General features: G+C 32.3%; 2 protein-coding genes across 10 annotated transcripts in view; one reads left to right on the top strand and one right to left on the bottom strand.

Moving 5' to 3' along the window:
- Window positions 1-288: 288 nt before the first annotated feature.
- Window positions 289-25,359, top strand: part of LOC119644678 (DNA-binding protein Ewg) — a 40,155-nt gene continuing 15,084 nt past the window's right edge. Inside the window, exons 1-7 of one of the 9 annotated variants that reach the window (XM_038044356.1) lie at window positions 289-877; window positions 13,449-13,653; window positions 13,748-14,535; window positions 14,596-14,829; window positions 14,952-15,254; window positions 15,652-15,783; window positions 15,894-16,038. In XM_038044356.1, the coding sequence (XP_037900284.1) occupies window positions 13,753-14,535; window positions 14,596-14,829; window positions 14,952-15,254; window positions 15,652-15,783; window positions 15,894-16,038 (1,597 nt within the window). In that variant the 5' untranslated portion in view covers window positions 289-877; window positions 13,449-13,653; window positions 13,748-13,752. Of the gene's footprint in view, window positions 878-8,214; window positions 8,365-13,448; window positions 13,654-13,704; window positions 14,536-14,595; window positions 14,830-14,951; window positions 15,255-15,651; window positions 15,784-15,893; window positions 16,039-25,359 lie in introns of those variants that run through there. The other 8 variants (XM_038044350.1, XM_038044353.1, XM_038044349.1 and 5 more) reach the window with 8 other exon arrangements.
- LOC119644680 (WD repeat-containing protein JIP5) lies at window positions 21,981-25,354 on the bottom strand. Its single transcript, XM_038044358.1, has one exon. The coding sequence runs from the start codon at window positions 23,039-23,041 to the stop codon at window positions 22,478-22,480; it is 564 nt and encodes a 187-aa protein (XP_037900286.1). The 5' UTR covers window positions 23,042-25,354; the 3' UTR covers window positions 21,981-22,477.

The raw sequence follows: 25,359 nt of genomic DNA, 5'->3' as shown, positions 1-25,359 counted from the left end.
TGAATGTTTGTAGAAAGATCTCTTTTGTAAATTATGGTTAAAAACAGTTTTATTTTCATCTCCTTCTTCATTCTTTTATTTAAATATTAATCCAGACTTTAAATAGTCTAAGGGCAAATGAATTTATAAACACATAAATGTTTGTCTATCTTTTCTAACGTCTAAAATGAATTAAAAGAGAATTGATAAAAAGAATGTGTCAAGAAAAATTATGTTTTCTGGCAACATTGTTGAGAAATCAACCTCAACCCCCCTCGAATAAAGAACAAAGTGGAAAGAAATGTTTTTCTATAAAAACTCATCAACCCCAATCGTCGTCTTCCATCGTCGTGCTGTTCGCTGTAAACGAGAAATTTTCATTTTGCGTGAAAATGCAATTTTTTTCTCAGCGGTATTTGTGAATAATTTATTAAAATAAAATTAATTAAACGCGTACAATGTGAGTGCAGTGACCGAAATTCGCAGAGTTTTGTGTAATAAGAAATAAATTGTCAACAAAATTTACACGCAGGTGCGTACCCGCACGCAGACGTGACAGACGGGAATTGAACTGGGCCTGCTTGCTCCCTGAAAGAATTGCAAGTTTTATGTGCATTGAAAAAAAAAAAGAAAAGAGCATTGAAATTATTTTTCTTTTAATGCGAAATGCATGTCTGTTACAAAGCATCCCATTAGTTTTTTAGTTTATTATCGAAACTCTCGTGTGAACTCGTTCAATTAGAGCATTCTATGATCATTGCCAATTGGTCAATATGTAAATTTTCAGTCTGTTACCTTTACTTCATATTCGTTGTTTGGAAAATCGAAAGATTTTAGTGTGTATCTATTAATTGTGTACGAGTGTGTGCGGCGATGGATTATTTGCCTGCAGAATGGGGTGATTTGGAGCGCTCGTTCCTCTTATATATTGTATATTTATTATTGAAATACATAGTTGCCAATGATTATCCTATTAAAGCTGATATAAGCTGATTTAATTTTCGTTAGTGCGTGCTTGTGTGTGAATTGTGTAATTGTTTACTTCGTTTTTTAGCATTTTCTCTTGTTTTTTTTTTTTAATATTTTTTTGAATTTCCTTCTTTTTTTTTTTATTTGCAAAATATCTCAATTGAAATTTGTTTTATTAGATAACAAATCGAATTATTATTGATTGCCGTTTATTTTGTGATTGTTGCTTTAAAGATTCGACCGTCAGTCGCGACATCTTTCGATAAGCAATAGTATATGTTAGTTTCTTTGATTGCTTGTCACTATTACCGCGATTGTCGCTATTTTACTGACTCTGGTTGTAATAAATAACCACAAAGATTGTTAGCTTAACTGAATGTGTGAATGGATGACACAAATTATTGTTGATGCGCGACTCTTCCGGCGCTATTACCGCACACAGTCATTGCGAATGTCTCGAAATCATGCATGCTCAATGCGGGAGTTCACTCCGTCAATTCATTTCATTATTATTTTGCATGTGTTATACGACCGCTGTTGTTCTTGTTATTATAATTTCTGCTTTCGCGCTGTTGTCGGCTTTAGATGACGGTCATAGACTAATACAGCGCTCACTTGTCTGGTTTGTTTCTTTTCTTTCTTTTTTTTTTTTTTTTCTTGTTAATACTATGTAGCGCAAGTGTTTTGTTTACATTTTACAAAAACGTTTTGGTGGGCGTCTACACCATTTAACGCAAATACTAGCTGTAAACTAAATATGGATTGAAACATGACAAAAAAAAAAAAAAAAAAAAAATGTGGACGTACCCGTCTTCGAATGTAATCAATTGTTTACTAAACCGAATACTTTAACTTCAGCTGAAGGCTATACGGATACAGTAACATGAATAATATTAATATTATTGTCCTAATGATGATGAATTCTAAACAACATGTAATTTATCCGTATTTTCCCAACCAACGGAACGCTTAATTAGGTAGTCTTGGGACGCTTATAATCCCCGCGCGTAATGATTCATGCCTATGTTGTACAGTATTGTTATACTGTTCAATATTTATAACTCAGAATAAGGAGAATTGTTATTATATGAAAGAAATATGAGATGTGTTTATATTGAGTGTAACGTTTAACTTGTTCCCCTGTCAGATAATTTGTAAATATCAAATTTAAGTTCTTTTATTTAAATAAAAAATACCGGCACTATCGATCCAAATGCGCTGAATTCAGTGCATGTGTCGCGGTGTGGTTTGTTTTTCCTCTTCATTTCATTGTTTATGAATTATTATCGTAAAGCGTGTCATTGTTTTGCGATCTGATGCATCGCATTTCTTTCTAATCTCAATTAATGGCATTCTTTGCCAGCTTTTTCACCGGAGTGAGCTTATAACTCGATTTTGAAAGTTGACTTTGATTAGGTATGATTTTCCAAAACAGGTCGGCTTTGTGGTAGGTACCTACCTCCTCTCTTCCAATTACAAAGTTTTTTTTTTTTTTTTTTTTTTTTTTTTTTGTGGTACACATTAGGATACATATATGTCGGATGTGTCTTATGTGCACATGTACAAATGCAAAAATACGTAACATTAGTGAATTGGAGCATCACTCTATCGAATTTGCATGATAATCATGTGAACGCGGTTTGCACGCGGTTGCGTTGATGAAAGCTCTTGGGATGCACTCTGTATGGGCATAAAGCTCTCTTCTCATAGAATAGTTCATCCTGCGTGGATGTTTTACAGATATCTAAATTCATTTCCATCAATTTCAATAAACATATGTCTTCACTATACCATATCATGAACTCTGTTTTCCGATAAATACTCATCATCTGATTGAACAAAAACCTATGAAGTATAAACGTGAAAAGGTTATTATAAAAAAGAAAAAACAAAACAAAAATGCATTGAATATGTATGTTAGCCATATTTTTTTTTTAAATCAACTGGACTGGAGCAGTTTTGATAAAATGAAGGGATCTTCAAAACGGATTAAGTTGCAGAAGTTCTTAAGACCATGAGATATCCTATAGTAACGAAGCTTTGTGACAACACTGCATAAGAAATGTCCCCAATTGACTACTAGCTAAAGTAAAAATTGGACATAAAACAAAAATTTTATGCAGAGATTATTTATAGAGAGTTTTTTGATATTCAGATATCCACAAAGTTGTGATTGGATTGTGGCATCCCCTGACAAATGGGTCCATATGAAAAAGCAAAAGAAAAAGTTTTAAGTTTCAATAAACATTCTTTGTGTGAACAGTCAGTCGGCTTAAACGTTCATATAACTTTTTCAGCGTATGCACGCTAAGGGAATTGTAATTCCAATTATAATTTTATTATTAAAATTTAAAGATGTTTGTTTTCCTTGCCCAAGTTAAAGAAGATCTGATATAATGTCGTCCTCTATACCATCTCTCGAAATGATTTCAATCTTTTCATTGTTTAAACATTTTTTCCAGTAATTTACGCTTATCCGTGTAAATGCAAGAATTTTTAACTGGAAAAAAGCCTCAAGCATGTACCATATTATCGATGAATCCGTATGTAAGGCGAATATTTTGAAACCATTAAAAAGTATAATGTATATAAGAAGAAGGGTTGGCTTCATTTTCTCTCCGCACAATACATATGTATGCATATGTACACACAATATATACAAACAGAGAATCTATAATTTTACCGAAAATACAAAAAAATATTCTAATTGGAAATCCAATACGTTCTATAGAATTATATTTCCCTTTATTATGAAAAGACTACATGTTCACAGTCGGTTGTGCAGTGGTGGTGATGGTGATGGTGATGGTGATGGTAATGGTGGTGGTGGTGGTGGTGGTGGTGGTTTCAGATTAGTGGTATAAATTGTGTAGGAAAGGCACGCATACGTACAGCTCATTTGAAGTCATTAACCCCTAAATAGTCTATTGAACATGCGTGACTTCTTTTAACTTTGTTCGCTTAAAAACTTTTGAAGAATGCACAACACAAGTGTATTCTATTGATTTTGGTTTATTCAACTATATTTCCCTAGAGTATGCTTAGTATAATCTTGTACTTGTAATGCGATTGCTAATCTTTTCATTCATTTTTCGCAGAGATTTCGATTTTCAGATTTAAATTGTTTACCTTCAATTCCGACTTTCAACCTTGTTCAACCTTGAAGTTCAAGTTTGAAGAATTATCTCCTTATCTCTTATGGTCATGTTAGATACATCCCGGATTTTTTTATTTTTTAAATGATTTTACAACCATACAACATCGAGCCAACTATTCTGGACATTTGCATATTGTGCCCGCAAATCCATTATCACTATTAGAGCAGCATGATGTAAGGAACGGGTTCTGACCAATTAATCTTTTAAAAAAAAATTACTCGTCATACAAAGGCGTATTTTTTGTATTTTCCCAGTAAGTATATCGTCCTGAAATAAATAAAAAAACCAAAAAAATACATTACACACACAAATATACATTAACAGATATCTTTCGACCCGGCTAGGTTCCAGGTATGGATGTATTAAAAAAGTTTTATTAAGAAACACTCATGTTGCAAATTGAATTGTAGTTGAATGTTCAGAAATAGTTAATGTGGTCGGAAAATATTATATCCCTACTTAAGGGATTGACTAAGTAAGCTTCCTGTATCAATTGTTTGTGGACAACGAAATTTAATTCTTTTAAGATGGCGAACGCAATATGAAATCGTCATGTGATGTCAATTATATTCCATTATGAGATCGACAGCTAAAAACTACGGTGCGAAATCTGTCCTTTATGCAGACAACTGAATGAATTTACTGACTCATCCAATTTCAATGCTTAGTCTCATCTCTCGATGGCAGCGACAATTCGACTGGATCCACGACCAGGAATCAATCAAACAGTATTAGATGAAAGTGTCTGTACTTCATATAAAACATCAATGGCAACGTCTAGACTTGTGCAATCGCATGTTGGAAGCTCCTTATTTTCATTTTGTTTTCACGTGTGTGTTATCTGTTGTCTTCAAAATGAAATGATTGTAGTTTATCGCCTATTATGAAAACACAGTGGGAGAGATTTTTAAACTAAGCAACATAAGTTAATGTTTTATTTTATTGTATTTTTCAAAGCCCACTATTATTATGAATAATAAAGACAAGTGTTGTGGGGCGCACATGAGCAGATGAATAAGTCATTTGTAATAGAAAGAAAGATGAAAAAATAGAAACAAATTGTATTTAAAATCCATTTTTAGAACTCCTAACAGTATACATATAAATTTTACATTACAAATGCCACTTTACTAATTCAATAAAATAAATGTAGTATTGGTCAGCTTCTGATAACAGTGCACTTCTCTCCATATATCCAAACGGCGTCCTGTGTTTGTTATTGGAATTGACGAAATTTAAAAAAATTAAATATTAATCAGAAATTTTATGTAATATCTTGATCGATTCACCAGCTATGCAAGTAATCCATTTAAAAAAGGTCAGACTTTTTTAAATCAATTGTTGAAGTATGGAGGCAAAGGTATGGCTTTGCAAATTTTTTTTGTCGTAAAACTCAAAAATGAACATCGAAGACTTCATGACGATTAGCATGCAATTCCGATTCGCTTTGCCCACCTCTCTGTCTGTACGTTGGAGCTTCTACGGTCGCAAAAGTACATATAAAAAATTGAAACTCGCCGTTTACGTTCATATAAAGAGAAATTTTACAAATAAGCGTGATGCGATCTCTCCGCCGAAGGGCTCATCGAATGCAATGAAATATTAACTGGGCTGAACCTAAATTAACCTAACCTTGAACCTAAATTAAAAACAAGAAAAAAGATTATAGTCGGGGCAAGGCCGGCCGGCCATTAAATATCCTACACCGCTTCGTCTCACTCAATTACTCAGTCACATTACACCAATAATTACACATCATTTTCAAGCAAAGGGATACTTTTAATGAAAGCCCACATATTGGAGGCTGGCCAGAATCTTATATAACTTAATTTACCTCTCAAAAATCGTACTATTTTTCAGTTTTCGGTATAAAAAACTAATAGTTAGGCTTTCGTAATTGATTTTCATGATAATTCCTATTGTCCAATAAGCCAATTTTCTTAGACCTAAAAATTTTTGTATTTGTGATATCCAAAAAATAGGCGTATGTGGTCGAAATTCGGTAAGGTTGATTTCTTTGTCAGTTTTCAGCCAATTTGGGCCAACTTTCACCATCAAATATTGAAAATTTGGCATTCTTACGATATAAAGATTTAGTTTTCGTAGGAACGATTTTATGAAAGGGCGTTTAAAAAAATTCCCCTTACCAATTAGGTTTTTATGCGAATTTAGAATGACGGTATGCAATACCATTACCCCGCCATCTTGAAAATTGTTGATTTTTTTGTCGAGTTTTGTCGAAAAAATGAATCGATCTGAACTATTTTCTATAATGTTCGTTCTTGGGTCAAAGCAAGTCAGTGTATCTGTAACGATCTGTACGTTCAATACAAAAAAATATATGAACAAAGATCAAACGGACAGACAAACCGATCTAAGGGAGTCTATCTTAAGCCATTTTTAGTATTAGACACGTTCGCGCAAACTCAATATACTCTGTACGACAAATGGTGTAGGGCATAATAATAATTATAGTGCGTTGCAGGTATCTAGAATTCGTTGCAATATGATTGGACTTTTTTTTTCTTTTATTTTGGTTTGCACGATTATATTAAAATTATTGAATCTTAAATGAGTTTTCAAAATGATTAGAGAAAAGTATTTAGATTAGCATAGATTTTCCTATGAAAACAATTTATTTAAAAGCAAACAAATCATAATGAATTTATAAAATAAAAATATGTATACGTAATTATTGTATGACCCGGACCCTAAACTAACTATATATACATATGTATGTGTATATGTATGTGTAGATACTCTTCCAAGCATATATGTATATATTCTTCAAGCATATATATATATATATATATATATATATATATATATATATATATATATATATATATATATATATATATTTGTATTGTTAGAGAAAAAGATTTCTCTTTCACTCTTTCTCTTTCTCTTTCCCTTTTTCTCTTTCTCTAATTAAAGACGAACGTATCAGCGCAAACGTACGGACATATGTATATAAATATACAACTGAAAAGAATGAATACCAAATGAGAAAATGAGAAAAGAGAAGGTTCCGAATAAATTGAAAATTTGATACCAAACCATTGCAAGAAAAATTTAAACAAATATTAACGAAGAAGGTGCCTATACTCAGCTTCGATTCGATGGGTGTATGTTTTACAAAAAAAAAACAAAAATCGTAGACAAAAAATTCAAAGTGCCTTTCAATGTAAACGTTCCAGATTTAGATCTGTATTAACATTGCGTTTTGACTTGCTTGCGTTTAAGTCAACACAGATTGATCTCTCGATTCATTTTCATAGTACAAGTAATGTATGGTGAAGAGAATTTACATGGTTTTTTTTTTTTTTTGTTTTTTTTTTTTCTAAATGTCTAATCATCCGTTTCCATCCATTTATTTTGATCCGTAATTGCGCAGAAATCACTTGTAAGAATGATAAGTCATTCAAGATAAATGCATTCATTTTTGAATTGAGATATAGACAGATCATAAGAAGTCATGTAATTAAAACTTGCAATTATTTAACAGAATTAAAATGCATACATATATATATTTTCGGCATAGTCTGTTAGTGGGAAAAACAGACAAATAAATAAATAAATAAATAATTAAATAAAAAAAAAAATGAAACGAAAAGTTAGCGTGTAAGTGAGAGTGAAAACAACAAATTAAGGGTGCAGTGCATGCGTTATCGAAATACATTTATTAAGCAAGTGTATACTCATAGCTAACCACCAGTCATACGCAGTCCTCGAAACAATTCAATCTGTTTACCTTAAATTCTAGTCAGACATATTCAATCACTTGCTTAAGTTTAAGGGTGTTTTAGTTCGAATTGAGAAGGTGTGCTATACATATACATGTATACCATATAAAAATATATGTGTGTATGGGTGTATATGTATTTGCCTGTGTGTGTGTGTGCATGTGTGGCTTGGTTAATGTAAAAGCATTATGGGTTCTATATAAGACTTTCGGTTAGAATATAAATATATATATATATATATATATATATATATATGTGTGTGTATGGATGTATGCAAATGTGTTTGAATTGATGTATATGTATGCGTTAGTCTGCCTTGCTGTTATTGATTTTTATTTTCTACAAATGCTTTCTGTTTGTGTTTTCATTTCAAAACAGAAAATTTGCTCTCAGTCGGTGGGGTGGCTTGTTAACGTGCCTGTCGTGAGTTTGCGTTTAAGTTTTTAGTAATTGAGAGTTGTGCGCGTCAACGCAAACAGACATTTCTTATAAGATTCTTTTTGAAAAATTATGTAAGGTTTTTCTTCTTTTTTTGTTGTTGTTGTTGTTTTTTTTTTCTTTCAAAATAAATTTATTCAACTATTTACATGTGCACGCGTATATATATTTATTATATATTCTTAATATTTAATACATTTTCTAATTTGCTTGGTTTTTTTTTTTATCAAAAGCAATTTCGAATAATTTTAATTAACTATTTACGCAAGCGCAAATGTGTTGTTGTTATACAAGATTTAATTTTAGTGCGGCTCCGTAAATGTTTCTCAGTACACATAGATGAATATATTTGTTTATATACGTGTATATATATGCATGTTGAGTGTGTGTGCGTGTGCGTGTGTGTGTATGTGTGTTAGTGTTGGTACCTAGATAAAGTGCAATTATACACATTTTCGATGACCTCATTTCTTATCACAAAACGATATTTGTACTTCATCGCACTAGCGCTACAAAGTGTTATATTAACATTGAATGAATGTTTTTAACTTTTGCATAAGAAATTCATATAAATCGAAATGTATGCTCTTTATTAAAAAAGTTTATATTAAATCAAAATAGTTTTTTTTTTTTTTTTTTTTTTTTTTTTTTATAGTTTAAGGAAGTTAAAGGCCCTTTATTAAATTATTATCATTGTTATCAGTTAAGAATTTCATTTCATTTATTTTATTATTGAATTTAATTGTAATTTAATTCGCTTTCATATTTAAAACGAACACAATTCAATTTCGAGACCATTTTACATTCGATTACTATTATTAATAAATTTAACAATAAATAATAAATTTATTTATGCTTCTCTCCGAGCTTGAAAATATTATATTATTCTGATGTTATTAGAAAAAAAAAAAAAGAAAAAAAAAATTAATGATTATAATAATTTAATATTTATGAACAAAGGAAAACGGGAAAAATCTGATGAGCTACAACACTTTGCTACAATAGAAGGGCAACTTGCATATAATTAGAGTTAAAAGTGATCGTGTAAGCTGTAGATTGACTGCAAGTTAAATAAATATATGAATTGCTGCACAACTGTTTGTGTTAACTGTGTATGACGAATATATACGTTGTGATCCGTTCATCCGTCCTTGTCGGATTTATTCATAAAATTGTATCATTATGAATGTGTATTTGACATAATACGATTATATATTAGAAAATATATTTACGGTTTTGTCGAGTCGTTTTTCTTTACAACCCAATCTCGTATTAAACACGCTCTGTGTTTGACCAGTAATGCGGTCGACACTGTTAACGGTTTAAGGAAATTTTCATTATAATTATTCGGCGGTGATCGTATCTCGCATACCCACCACTATACATTTCATATTCTACTCTTCTTCTCTTGTCTATTTTATACCCATGTTGCTGATATTATTAAGAAAAGTAATAATCGCGGCATCTAACATCTTCATTTGCGACTACTTGATTTACGCTACGCCTGCATACCAAACGTAATTAAATTATGATCCAACTGGGATGGGAATTTAACCAGGGTACGGCAACTTCATAGTCCATGCGATAGCCATAGTTGTAATTATCGCAACATATTTACGTGTTAGAGAATTATTATGCTCGCATTTGTTGTACGTTGGAAAAAAGAAAAACTCTCCTATATGAGATAGGCGTGGCGTGGCTTTTTCCATTTTTATACAGGCACCACTAGACTACTCATGGACTTATAAATCAAACTGTTATCGCTGTATCTATTATAGTAGGTAGAAAATCGAAAATATTTTTTTTTTTTTTTTTTTTTTTTTGCTTTCGAAAACAGAAGCGTCCTCAATTTATGAGATAATGCACATGAATGATTCGTTCAATTGATTTGGCATGTTTTCAATATTAATCTGTATGCAAGGATTATTATTGTCTTTGCCAACTTTTAAGGGAGGAAAACCTTTAACGCAGTAAGTAAGCACGGACGAACAGATACGGACAGGCTTATCTAAATCAAAACTATATACACATTATACGGTCTCTCGCAGGGTTCTTGTGCCAAAAACAACATTTGACAAAATATATACCTGAAAAGTTTTCTGCATTTCTTTTCGAGACTCTTCCAAACAATGTATATCGGAATCCTATACAAATGAATATCCTTTCACGTCTAAGTTGGAATAGACGATAAGATGTAATTAAGACGAAAGGCGAAAACGATTAAGCCGACCTGAATGGTATGCTGGCTTCAGAATGCTACATAAAATGAAAAACGTGAAACGCATACAAAAAAAAAAGAAAATCCACTGAAAGCAGATGTGATGGGCGTTTACAGTTTCCTAATTATAAATTACCATAAATGAAATAAATTTTATAAAAGCCGTAATTAAATGCACATTTCCCGGCCTGTTTATTACACTGTTTCCACTATAAATATCGATATCCGACCGAAAATTTAAAATAATTACAATGGATGCTATGGAAAGATTATAGCGAAAGATCAAGATTAAAATAAACACATGTACAAATATTGGATGGACAGACGGACGGACATGTACATAAGCGTTGATTATTTCAGGAAATAATATTAACTCGATTGATGTAACAAAAAGTAGATCTATCTTGAGACTATCTTTTGGCAGTTGTATATACTCACACAAATTTGAAATCTGCTCTGTACTACCACAAGTATTTAGTGTAGCTTATGAAAAATTTGTAAAAGTCATTATTCTTTCTGCATATACTGTTTACCGTAATTGTGGAATAACTAAGACAAAAACTCGCATCAAACTGTGGTTCGTTATGGTTTTAGAGCTTGTTCGATTATTTCTCTTGGATTTCGCCGAAAACCGTATACACGATAGATTTATTTGTTTGCACACTCGGACGGATGAGAATAAGCTTTTAAGTTTTTATTTAAAAAATCATGATGTCGTTCAAGCATTTTGTGCGTGCAATTCGATCGGAAAGTCTTCTAGTTTTTATTTGTCCAATGTTGGATGTAATATTGTGACCAAGAAATAAGTTACATTGAGAAGGTATTTTGAATACCAGAAATACTTTTTTTTTTATTTTTTCTAAATTGGTAGCACAGACATCTGTGTGAAATTTTATGTCATAGTCATTAGTGTTTCAACTGCGCTCGATTTTGTACGATACAGAAAGTATTTTTCCGATTTTTACAATGCGTATGATGGGATGATTTTTCTTTTGGCTATCAATCAGTCATCGAACGCGTTATAACGGGAGGTGAGACTTAGAGGTTCGCATACGAACGGGAAATAATCGATCAATTGAACGAATATGGTGTACAAGCTAAGAGCCAAGAGCGAAGAAACCGTGCCAAGATCACTGAAAAATCGAGGTTATGTTATCACATCAGTTTTCTTCGATTAACGTGGCGTTCTGCATTACGAACTGCTTGAGATAGATTCCAAATAATAAATAGATTTAGAAAGGAGAAAATTGAAATTGGTCTTAGTTTTTTGACACACACGCACACTTTTGACACACTGCTCTTAAGAGACCCCATCCTATAAGTGCATAAGTTGCAAGTTACTGATAAAAAAACAAGGCTAAGTTTAAAATATTTTTTTTTTTTTTTGAAAAATTTTTTAATTTTTCAATTTTTGAAATAAAAATGAAATATTTGGGTCAAGTTCATGCTTGTAAATGCTTGTAAATGCATTTTTTGTCATGTTTTAAATTTCAACAGACTACGGATTGATGGACGTAATATATATATTGTCTGTATTGTATTGTATTCTATTGTATTGTCATTTATGCCTTCTATATTTTAATGTATATATATATATAATGCATATATATATATATATATATATATATATATATATTATATGTATATATTTCTTTCTCGGCCGAATTTAAATTTGAAATTTTGACATGATTTAGATGTTCAAGGCTTGAAGATTAAAGGCCAGGTCTTTATCATCTTTAGGTAGATGAAGGTTACAGTGTACATTACATTGTCAATAAGCCACGAATAAGTATAGGGATGGTGGAAGGTAATGGACATTATTCAATTTTTCGTCAGCATGGATAGGCATTGTACCCGTACGGTTACTCAAATGTTTGTAACGCACTGAAATAAGCAGAAGGGGAAAAGACGCACATTCTTCATCAGCATAACATTAGTTTAGTCATTATTGTTTGTATGCCTGCTGAAGTCTGGGATCATGCCATTGGAATTTCTCAATGCACACAAAATTGTTGTTATATGTTAAATATTTCAAAATCAACTTGTTCGGTACATTGGTCTGCGTGCAATTAATAAAATTATAATATGTTATATATTTTCATTTGTTCAATTAGTTCTGATATGTTGTCAAGAAGTGGTCGCCATTGAGCACACGAATCAAATATCCGACCTACTGACAATCATCATTGTAACTCCGAGTAACTAAGAATTGCGTCTATCAAGTACTGTGCCCAAAGGTTCAAATCTCGATGTGCTGGAGTTTACTTTGGTTGCAGTTGTAGCGAAAGTTTCGCCGCTGTAAAGGTGTAACACTTATCGCTTAGGCACACACTCACTAGGTTGCAAGCGATTTCCTATCTATTGTCTTTTTTGCTCACTTCTTTCCGACCGTCACCATATTACACGAGTAATGCACGTCCCTTGATTTATTGATCATATAAAAAAGGAAAAATTGTAAATTGTTTTAATCAGATTTGAGTTTTAATTACTTAATATCTCGATGACCTTCTCAACCATTTGTGTAAATCATCTAAATGAGGGTTAAATTGTGTCCATATTTGCTAATCGATATTGAAGATGAGTCGAGTTGTTTTATGAATTGAAACGAATCAGAAGTTTTTATATAATATTTGTAAGCTTTTCGTGTAGGTGACGGTATTATGAGATTCGGCATAAGCCAAATACAATCTTTATTCTGATCTTTATTACTACGGTAAGGTAAAGAAATTTGCTTTGAAGAAACATGATTTTTAAGGCATGATTTAAATGCGTGATTGTGAAAGCTATTCTAGAACTGAGATGGACGCGATGCCTCTTTACTTAATAGATCAACTAATGTTCGGTGACTTTTTGTTAGTTTATTGACAACCTTAGGTTATTCTTTGTCTTCATGTTTGAAATTTCCTTAACATTTTATATTATTTTGCTTCTCTATTTCAGATTCTCCATCTCTTCCTCTTCCTCTCTTTATAAAATATTTGTTTTCTGCACTAAAACAGCTTGTCATTATCTTGTAAAAATTCACGGACGGGGAAAGTGCAACAAATTTAAGAAGAAAAAGAAAAAAAATTCAGCTTTAAAGGAACGACACCAAAGATTACTTTATCCCTTAAGGGATTCCGCTTAAAATTATTTATATATATACGTAAATATATATATATATATATATATATAAATATATATATATATTTATATATATATATATATATATATATGTATATATATATATATATATATAGTAAAAATGAATGTGACTACAGTCAACACCGGTACAAATGCCACCCAACAAGCAGTAGAGAGTATTGCAACAAACACGAAAACTTACAAAATTGAATTGATCGATGACGGCAACTTAAGTATACCTTCAGACGAAGACGATGACGATCTAATAAGTAGCGATGGCAGTATGTACGATGATAACGATTTGGCTCAAATCGCTGTGCAGGACGATTTAGCCAATCAGTTGGCCGCGGCTGGACCCGTCGGGGTAGCTGCTGCTGCTGCTATAGCGTCGTCAAAGAAACGCAAAAGGCAGCATTCGTTCGAAACGAATCCATCAGTCCGTAAACGTCAACAGAATCGCTTATTGCGTAAAATGCGCGCGATTATTTATGAGTTCACTGGTCGTGTGGGTAAACAGGCTGTAGTGCTAGTTGCCACACCGGGCAAACCCAATACTAGTTATAAGGTTTTCGGTGCTAAGCCATTAGAAGACGTTATACGTAATCTAAAAAATATCGTTATGGATGAATTAGAGAACGCACTTGCTCAGCAGGCTCCCCCGCCACCTCAAGAGGATCCATCGCTATTTGAATTGCCTCCATTAATCATTGATGGTATACCGACACCTGTAGAAAAAATGACCCAGGCTCAGTTGAGAGCCTTTATACCGCTAATGCTAAAGTACTCTACAGGGCGCGGTAAGCCCGGCTGGGGTCGTGAATCTACGCGTCCACCCTGGTGGCCTAAGGAATTACCCTGGGCTAATGTACGCATGGATGCTCGTTCCGAAGATGACAAACAAAAGGTATATTAAAAAATTGGTCCTACTTCGTATTTATTTATCAATTAATAATTTATTTAATAGATTTCATGGACTCATGCCTTGCGAAAAATTGTCATTAATTGTTATAAGTACCATGGACGTGAAGACTTGTTGCCCACATTTGCTGATGAAGAAGATAAAATCAATAATATGATCTCAAACGAAGAGGAAGACGAAGAAGAAAAGGTCATAATGCAACCAGTTAGCAACAATAATACTATAACGACGATACAAACAGTTTCCGGACATCAACCGCCTCCTACCGCGACAGCAAATGTAAGTTTTAAAAGATTTAATTGCACATATTTGAAGTCTACTCGCCGCAATCAATGTGATAAACAAGCGGAAATATTTTGTACGCGTTTCCTTATGTCTCCTTCCTATCAATCCTTATTTAGCAACAAGTCAATGTGGTGAAAATTAATAGCTCAGGCACAGTTATAACGACACATACCACAAATCCACAAAATCCAAATAACCCTGGGCCGACTATCATTCAAAGCACGAACGATCAGCATATAACTACTACGGCTACGTTACCGGCTTCTACTAAAATTGAATTGTGTCCGGCGCCCCAAGTTCAAGTCAGTCAGCAGCAGCAAGCTCAAACAACAAATACCACAAACGCTAGCGTCTCGGCTGCTCAGCAAATAGCTAACGCTCAAGTTTGCATCGAACCGATGACCCTGGGAGATGTTGATGTTCGTAACAGTCAGATAAATTAAAGACATTTTACTCGTTTATTTGCGTTATCGTTCGTGTTATGTTTCTCTTTCCTTTTTATTAAGCTGAAAATGCTTGATTATGAGTTGTTCCTGTTTTTTTTTTTTTTTTTTTTTTTTTTTTTATGTTATTTTCATTTCGTTTATTTTGAATTCTTCGCTAAATATAATATAATTTGGATGTTGCTTTAGTTTTAATGCTTTCACATTTAATTGCAATTTCTCGATTTTCCTAAAATTTTATATGATTTTGTGTTTATTGCTTTAACGCGTTTTTTGCTTGTTATTATTTACATATTGCCTGATATTGAATCGTCCATAAGATTCTGTGATTTTTCTCTTTTTTTTTTTTGTTTCATATTTTCTGGCACAACAGTATACCACTCAAACGGTGCTTTCTACCATACAAAATGCCGATGGCACAGTTTCTCTAATACAGGTTGATCCTAATAATCCAATAATTACACTACCGGATGGTACCACCGCTCAAGTTCAGGGTGTCGCCACGGTACTTTATACATATACATACATATACAAATATATACATAAATATATATACATATATTTATATACACTCTTCATAAGCGTTTAATTTATTTCTTTTATTGATATTATCAGTTACATCAAGGCGAAGGCGGTGCTACCATACAAACTGTACAAAGTCTCGCTGATGTGAATGGTCACGAGAATATGACCGTGGACTTAACTGAAGCCACCGTTGCACAAGATGGTCAAATATTTATAACTGCCGAGGACGGTCAAGGTGAGTTGCTACTAATCAATTTTCTTTAACGCGTTACCAAATATATTTAAAATTATAACAAAAATCAAGCAAATTATAATAATATAGGATAGGCGTGGTCAATTTTTTTCCATTTTTGTACAAAGACTCCAGCGTCGTTCCCATAAAAAAGAATAAAATAATTAGGAATTTATTTGCTATAGCTGAGTATGAGTAATGAGCAGAATACCAATTCTTTATTTCTTTTTAAGAACAGAGGTTTTTCTCTCAGTTTACGTGGTACTGCAGCCGTGTCCTTCGACCATTTTGGCCCATTTGCCATAATTCTTGATAAATTTTAAGTTAATTGCTTCATTTTCGCTGCCAGGAGAATGTTTACAACAGACATTACATAGACGGACGGACGAACATTCGTTGCTTATCGAAAATATATATATGTTATATGGGGGTTTCCGAAGCTTCATCCGGTTGTTGCAAACGTTTAGACAAAACAAATACACTCGTCATCCTTTGGTGATAGGTATGAAAAGCGTAGGCTCCAGATATATCTACAGGCTATATAATTTAATGGAATCATTGAAAGACAATATTTGCTGTATTTCGTATAGTGATAACTGAGATTTACGAAATCTTTAATGGCTTTATTCGTAAAGATGCCATTAGGATTTGAAATTGTTTCGAAAAAATTCGCTTAAAAAATTAGGAGTTCAAGAATATTACGCTTATGGAACAAATTTTTGACCTTCGACCGACCATCTTTGCAACTGAAAGATGAAAAATTTTATTATATTATAGTACTTAAGCCAATTGGAAAATTTGAAAAAAAAATTTTATAGTCGGGAAATGCGTAGCAATTGTATAGTAAGATATTCAAAAAGGGAGTTACTACTTAAATAAATCGAATTCGAAATTTTGGTTTCAGTATGAGTTTCACAAGCTACAAATTTGAACATTTATTTGATAACCTAACGGTTATGTTCAATCATAAACATGTTGTTATGTCCGTGTGTGCAAAAGATATAGAATAACAAATTTTGCTATAATAAAATGATGCAATGGTAGTAAGTTTTATGTCTTAGATCGGCGCACCGTAACTGCAATCTATATCAAATTTCAGTTCAAATATCTCATGCGTTCAGAGTTGCATTTAAAAAAATATGTATTTTTCGATTCGTTTCTATCCGTTCATTCGAATCAAAATCACATTCTTAGCAATATGTATCTCTTAGTATATAGGCGAATGGGTAGGTTGTGGAAAGGCATAAGTTGGATTTTTGATTATGAAGAATGCTAATGAAGTAGGGAGAATTTTATCGAAAGTAAATTGAAATGCGATGCGTCATAATAATCGAAGATAAATTTAGCTCTCTACTCATTGCTCACAGGAAAATATTTCATTGAGTTGGTTTACGTATTTTATTTATATACTTATATAAAATTCGCTGCACTCGCATGCGTTATTCTTAGAGTATCCCTTAAATTGGATTTGTATCACTCAACCGGTGAATTCCGGTGAATTCCGGTTTGTAGAAGATTTGCTTTTGCAAAGTTATACGAGGTAATTTTCATCAATTCATTACTTCCCAAGCTCGAATCTCTTCCTCTCGATTACTTAGCTTCGAATATTGCAATTTAATTGTCTCGATTTGAGTAAAATTCTCGCTTTACTTGCTAACGATCAAAACGAACAGTTAACGAATTATCGCATTTTCTTCCAATATTTCACGCAGCGATTCCACTGTACATAAGTTTGCTTTACTTGCATTTAATTTGGGAAATTTCGTTTTGAACAGAAATCGAAGGTTTCGCTATCGATTCATTTTATCAAATTTGCGAATTGCATAATCACGTACACGCCGCTACGGCATAATATTTTAATAACAAAATTATTACTCACTTATTGATAGAGATATAGAAATTGAAAATAAAACATAAACTCAAAATTCGTGTTTGAATTTTTTATTTTATTTGTCTATTGAGAATTGTCTTACTGCAACACTTGCCATATGGAGTATATTCAACTTTATATATTTATATATTTGTGATGGAATCATCATCTTTTATTATAGCGATCGATTCATAAGCATTTTCTGAATTGATCTAAACTTCTCTATCTGCCAGTGTGAGGCCTGTGTCCAGGTATCCAGGTAATATTTTCGATAAAAAATGGCTAATCGGTGGACGGTCATGTGTATATCTTTTCACAATTCTTAGCTCGCTAAGTCAAGCTATCAATTTTCTTGAATTTGAAACGAAATTATAAAATGATTCTTACACATCCTTAATTGTCCTTGAAAAAGTCGAAGAATTACAACACCAATATAGTCTTGTTTGTCATTTGTTCGTTTTCTACGTGTACAAATAGGTTTATGTGCGAGCAATGCTATTCATCAAGCATTTAATTTAAAAAAAAAAAAAAAAAAAAAACAAAGCTTCAGAGAGAACTTTACATACTATTAGGGATACAAGTTCACAGGTTGGTTAATTAAAATTATATGAAAAAATTTATTTTTATACCCATCGCCAAAGGACGAAAGTGCTATAATCGTTTTGTGAAAACGTTTGCAATATCCAGTTTAAAAGCTTTTAAGACTCCATTAAATATAAATATTCTTGGTCACATACTAAATTTTAAATCGATTTTATATATCCGTCAGTCTGTCTAATAATGTTTGTTGTAAAAATTCTGCAACATTCTGCGTCAAATTTCACAGAAAGATTGTTCACAATTTAGTATTGAGATTCGGGCCCAATTCGGACAATCGGACACAACCTTAGTACAACATGACCTGAGGAGACCATCTCTCTCTCTTTTAAAAAACAAACAACAATTGTTTTTTACAACAGATACAACGATAAAAATTTTGCATTTATATCCTTTGACTTGTCTCGCAGTACTTGTATAAAAATGGGAAAAATCAGCCACGCCTACGTAATATTCTATAATATAAAATATTTAGTGTTTTTTTCTTGTTTTTAGTCTTTTTTTTTTATCGGATAGCGATGACGGGTATAAGCGATTTTCTTATTTGTCAACTTTCAAATTTATGTTCTGCGAACATAAAACGCTTGAACTACTATTGAAATTGTTAATAAACTTTCATTGCTTCTTCTCACTATAATATAGAAATCAAATTGCTTGGCAAAATTTTGGAAAGATTTGAACTACTCACCTAATAGTTACTTAGTTTAATTGGTTTTCGAAGGGAGTTGGTTTTCAAATTACAGACACTATGAGATGTGAATGATTCAGACGATTTCTCTACGACATTTTGAATGTTTTCGATTTCATGAAAATTTCCTCAATAAAAATTTGCTCTTTTTTTGTATTGAAAGTTCAAGTTTTATATTTAAATACTCGTCAACTATACAAAAATCAATATTTTCGAAAAATTTGATGTATTTCACTAACTATAGGCATGGACTCGATATTAAATGATTTTTTGTTTTGTTTTTTTTTTAATTCAAATTTGAACCATTTATACTGGGTAGCATAGAATCAGGAGCATTGATAGGGTTTCACGAGAATGGCTCCGACATTGCCGTTTTTTAATATTTAAAACAAAAAAAACATATTTATTTTAATAATTAAATATTCGCTTAATATTATTATTCTACTAACTTTTCATCTTTCGTAAAGAAATTGGTAAAAAACGCCCTTTTTTCGATTGTTGGCTGCATCTTTACCGCTTAAATAATATTCGAAAAAGTTATATATGTCATATATGTAAGCATAAAAGGCAAGCGGAGTTAAGAACAGTACAGTCGGGTAACGCCGATTATTAGATAAGAGAGAATTTCGACTATAAACGTCATGTGCAAGTTTTTAATCCTCTTTTTTAATGATGCGACGCATACGTCAATTCTATAAGATTCGGTTAAGTTTCCATTCCGTGAAATTTGTTGCAGTTTGCAAGTTACTGAGCTAAAAATATATGTTAACCGTTTGTCTGTCTGTTTCGTCCGGGTTTCTTCTCTACTGTGAGAAGATTAAGCTGATCAAGCTGAGCTTCATGCGTGTTTTTTGAATTAAGCCTAAGGTTGCGGTACCTAATTTAATATAATTTAATATAATTAAAACAGCTTAACAATGTATATAAGACTTCATGTATTAGAATCGCAAGGTGAAAATTGCTTCGCTGACTAAAAGGAATAATCAGTAATAGGTTATCGAAATGCTAATAAACTAATTGCGTTTGAATCTTCTCTTGTTTTGCTCTTCTCGTCTATCACAGGTGTCGATTTTGTTATGAAAGGAATTTATCGAATTAACTGCTGCTGCATTAAATCCACGGAAGTGGAAATTCATTCTATAATGAAAAATTCATATAAATAAATGTTTGCGTTTTTTTGCGCAATTAGAAAATCGAACTATGCGGTTAAAAGTGCTTATGCATACAGTGTTGCGTAGAAAATGATACATAAATAATTTTTAAAAATAAAAACTATCAAATCAAGTAAAAAGTATTAGATTAGACATAGGCATCCTTAGCTCTTAAGGAAATTTTATTATTATTATTATTATTATTATTATTAATTTCGCCACAGAAATAAATTCTAAGACTAAACTCTTAAAAGCACTAGCATCTAAGGCTATCGGCTTTTATTAAAAACTGTACCGCACTTGAGATTCGAACCCACGACCATTGACTTGCTAGTCGAGATTCCACCCCTTCGGCTACTCAGGCGGATTAAGGAAATTATACTTTTTATAATGATAAAGAATCCAAAAGCCGAAAATAAGTTCGTTGAATCTGCTAATTTCACTGCTTTGAGAAACTATTCCGATTTCAAGGAAGTGACAATGGCTTTCAAAAATTTTTCTAGAGTAAGAATTAACAAGTAACGTCGTTACATTCGAATAAGGTCGACGATCACCTATCCTACACTACACTTCGCCTAGTACAAAACAGTTCACTCGTTTTGGCTATAATACATGAAAAATTATACATTATTTTCAAGCAAAGGCATGCGTGTCATGAAAGCCCGCAATATTGAAGGATGCCCAAAACATCATATGATGTCATCCAAATTTTGCAGACCTAATTTACTTCTTAAAATTTAAAATGTTAAAAATTAAACCTATTTCTGAAGGACTTAGTATTCATGAGATATCTTATACATATGGAGTGGGGTCCTACAATTAGACCTATATGGTTTAAACATGGTCCACTTAAGTTTTAAGTCAACTCACTATCACGAATAAATTTTCATCGAAAAACATTAATGATCTGGCATTTTTGGCATGTAAAGGTTTATATATTCCGACAATTCTTACATGCAATGATATCCAAATGTAGACCTACGTGATCCCAAATTCCTTTCTTTGTCAATTGACTATTATGAATCGATTTTCACCATTGAAATATATCAATTTATACCTTCTCACCATAAAAAGTTTCGATTTTCATAGAAACGGTTATATGAGAGGAAGTTCGAAAAATGACTCTAATCGAATCAAATTTTTTAAATCAATTTCGAACGTTGCAGTACTATTACTCACCGACTGTTGTCGAGAATTTTTTTTAAATTGCAATTTACTCCCATGAAACGACTTTTCAAAATAAAACATCGAAAAACTGGTCCGCCCCATATACACAATATCTTGTCAGAAGGATAGACGGGCTTAGATCGATTCAGAATCATTTTGCGGCATAATAAAAGGTGTTAAGGTGTCTTAAGTTCCCCTGTATACTATATTCGTTCGTACAAATTTAATATACTTTGTACTGCAGAAGATCTGCTTATCAAGATGGTTTTCTTTTAAGAGCAGAAAGTTGATTTGAGTCATAATGAAATTAGAGCAATTTTTTTTTTTTTTTTGCTATATATTTCTAAATTTAGTTGGCTGAGAGGAAAGCAGTCGGATCAGAGAAGGATCGGAAGAGAAGGGGTGAGAGAGGGAAGGAGAGCAATAGCGAGAAAATAGAGAGAGAGAGAGAGAGAGACAAAGAGAGTGAGAAAGAGAGAGAGAGAAAGAGAAAGAGAAAGAGAGATAATATTTGATTTCTTATATATTATTAAAAGACTTTTTCTTTGTGTGGTTAAAACAACCCTCACAGTAAAGTCCTCTCTTCATGAGTTTCTAATTAGAGTGATTTGAAATTCTGTGTAAAATTTATTGTGAGAATGGTTTAGTTAGTTTCCTTAAAAAATCAATCTGGAAAAATTTTCTTGTCGTAATTCGTGTGCACCTTAACGCATTTTAGATTAGGCTTTGCCTGCACCTTTCAAATAATTGTGATGGCACCTTTTTCACACGACTGTAGATTAAGGTCTTTTTATATTTGTTTGAAGTTAGGAAGGACCCTTAGGCACTTTATTATATGATCACATGAAAACATGAAATGATTCTAGCTAGCGGCATAGGAAAAGCAATAGTAAAGAGGTAAAGAGGTAAACGTTAATCTTTTTACGTTTGTTTAATTTTGAATGACAAAGTTTTCAATTAATGTTTTAATTATGAATAACAATGGCAACTGTTGCGTACACACATGCCCATCCAGTGACCGAGTTTTTCACAATAATTATAACAGCGAGGATAATGCGGATGGTAACGTGATAATATCCGACATAGATCGCGATCCATAGCTATTGCACGCGATTTAATTGATGCTATAGGTAATTGCTCTTTGCTTGCGTCTATTTCAATTGCGTTTTTCTTATCATTATTATTATCATCATCATCATCATCATCATTGTCATCATCATTGTTGTTATCGTCATCACCATTCTCGTCGTTATCGTGATCGTCTTCATCAGAATCATTTAAATTAACGGCACTGCGACGTATACTGCCGCGTACAGATGACGCTTCATTATACAAACAATACACAATAAGAGTTATAAACAAAATTTGAATTATTTTCATGTTGAGTTTACACGCCGCTATTCCATTGAGAGAGATTGTTATACTTTGAATATTAAAAATTAAACTGAACGACGGAACAATTCGAAAAATCTTAGCAGGATGCAAGCAAGTAAAGAATGAATTTAATGGAAAAGTTCGTTCGTTTCTTATCATTAAGTTAGTTTATTTATTAAAAACAACTCAATCAACAATTTCTAATTACGAACGATGAAATATTTGAGTTAATCTCTCGAATCGAGGTTTCGAAGGCAAACAAAGATTTTTATTGGAAAAATAAATGCGACCTTGTTAAGTTTGCTTCTGCATAAACTTGTTACAATAACGTCTCCAATGTATTTGAATATCTTAATGATTCAATGAACATTTTCATCCATTTCTAATAAACTATTTCAAGCGTTTTATTAGAACATTATAGTCGGATAAGATCGAATATTGAATACCTAGCACTACAGTCTTCTAAAGTAAAGTACAGTGTTTAAAGAATAACGAATAAAAAAAAAAAAATTAAAAATTAAGGTTTGTTGTCTTGTAGGACATGAGAAGGTATTTAAAGCATACTCTTCCTATCCAATTCACATTTTTCATCCCCGTTTTATCTATCGAAATATTGCGCAAATAATGTTTTTTTTTTTTCTTTATATATAAAAACTTTTGCAAGCTTGCAAGCATATGACGAGTGAGGAGTGAGAATGCTCTGCTCGATTAATTTTTGATACGATTAGATATGTGGAGCAAAATATATCAATTTCTTTAAACATCTCAAAGGTATCGACTTGTAGTTTAGCCTACAGGCGAACAGAAAAGCCAAGACTATTTCAAATCATTCTGATCCGTTCTAAACTTGCTATATCATTACTACAAGTGATGTAAGGTATAATTAGGGATTCATCAAAAGCTTAAAAACTATACCTGCGGCGGGTAAATTTATTTATTCCATTTATAAAATACAAAAAAAAAAAAAAAAAGGGCGAAAAGTATACGCATCTGGTCCAACTTCATATAACAAATATCTACGGTGGACTAATTTTCACCAGAAACTATTAAAAACGAAGCCGTCTTTATGTGATTTCTGGGTGGCGGGTCACATACTAATATTCTTTAGTTCAGTATCCTTTATATAAAAAGAAAATAATATATAAGTTTGGAGACACGTCACAACATTACATATGAAATTCCTTGTCAATTAAGATTGTATATCGAGCGGTACTTGATGTATAGCTCTGAGCGTTGCACAACGCATGAAAAGTAGAGAACTTCTTAGCCGCAGGAGCAATTACCCAAATGAATGACATTTGGATCGTGAGTGCCGTATTTGGAACGATTTACCAAGTACACGCACAAATACGCACAAACACGCACAAACACACACACACACACACACACATTAAACGGCCCCTTATGATATTGCGTACAAGAACGAATTTAAAATTCAAAATCTGAATAATGACATGTGATGTCAGAGACATTGTGTATAAAAAGATAAGTAATTATATTGAAATTAAGATGACTCTTTTGATATCACGCGTCCGCTCGTGCAATATATGTAGTTTGAAATTTTAAATGCTCCTTAAAGAACATATGAGATTTGATATGATTGAGATCTTCTTGGAATTTGAATTTATCTTTATGTGATCATGAAATTTAGAAACAAATCGTATGTCGTGAATTGATCTAAGTTATTTGTCTTCGATGTTTTTGGACCCACTGAAGCAATTATAGCAATCGCGGATATGAGCTCATGTCAATCTTTTTCGCTTTCGACGGGACTAGTGTTGATCTATCTCCTCCGTGTATATGGCCGTTTATTAAAATAACTTTTTGTTGCGATGGATAAAATAGCGGACGGATCAACAACCCAAGCGCCTTACAATGCCCAAGGAAAAGAGTAGTTTGTTATACCTTCCTCTCCTGCACTCTTTCATTCGTTTCAAATGCTTGAGTACAAGGTGATAAGATTCGGTATAAATGCAATAGTTATTCAGGTTTCTTTTTTTCTTTACATATTTATCCTCACTAATGAATCTGATCAGACAATAAGCCTTCTCTTGATCTAAATAATCGAAGCGATTAAGTGAACCGTTATAAGTATTTAATCGGATCTAATGCCTGATAAACTGATTTCATATCCGCTCGAGACATTTTACCCTTATTCGTTATGATTATCAATAGCAATTATTTAGTCATCGGTTCGTCGCTTATCTATCTGTCAAATCTATCGTCCGTATGGAATGTGTTATTTAAATACCTGAATTCAAACTCAGCTGCAATCGTGATTTCACTTAACGAATTCTTTAGATTATTACTACCCAACTGATAAATTTAATGTATATATATATATATATATTTGTTTTGATGATGCAGCTTTAGAAAAAAACTGCGAAATTTCGTCTCTTTGATAAGCTTCAAAGCGTAAATGTTAAATAATAGAAAAAATAAAAATTAAAATTTTACTTATCCGGGCTTTAATATAA

The sequence above is a fragment of the Glossina fuscipes genome, unplaced genomic scaffold, assembly GCF_014805625.2.
Source record: "Glossina fuscipes isolate IAEA_lab_2018 unplaced genomic scaffold, Yale_Gfus_2 0, whole genome shotgun sequence".
Classification (NCBI taxonomy): Eukaryota; Metazoa; Arthropoda; class Insecta; order Diptera; family Glossinidae; genus Glossina; species Glossina fuscipes.
Note: the sequence above shows the minus strand (reverse complement) of the source record. Positions and strands in the feature narration are given on the sequence as shown.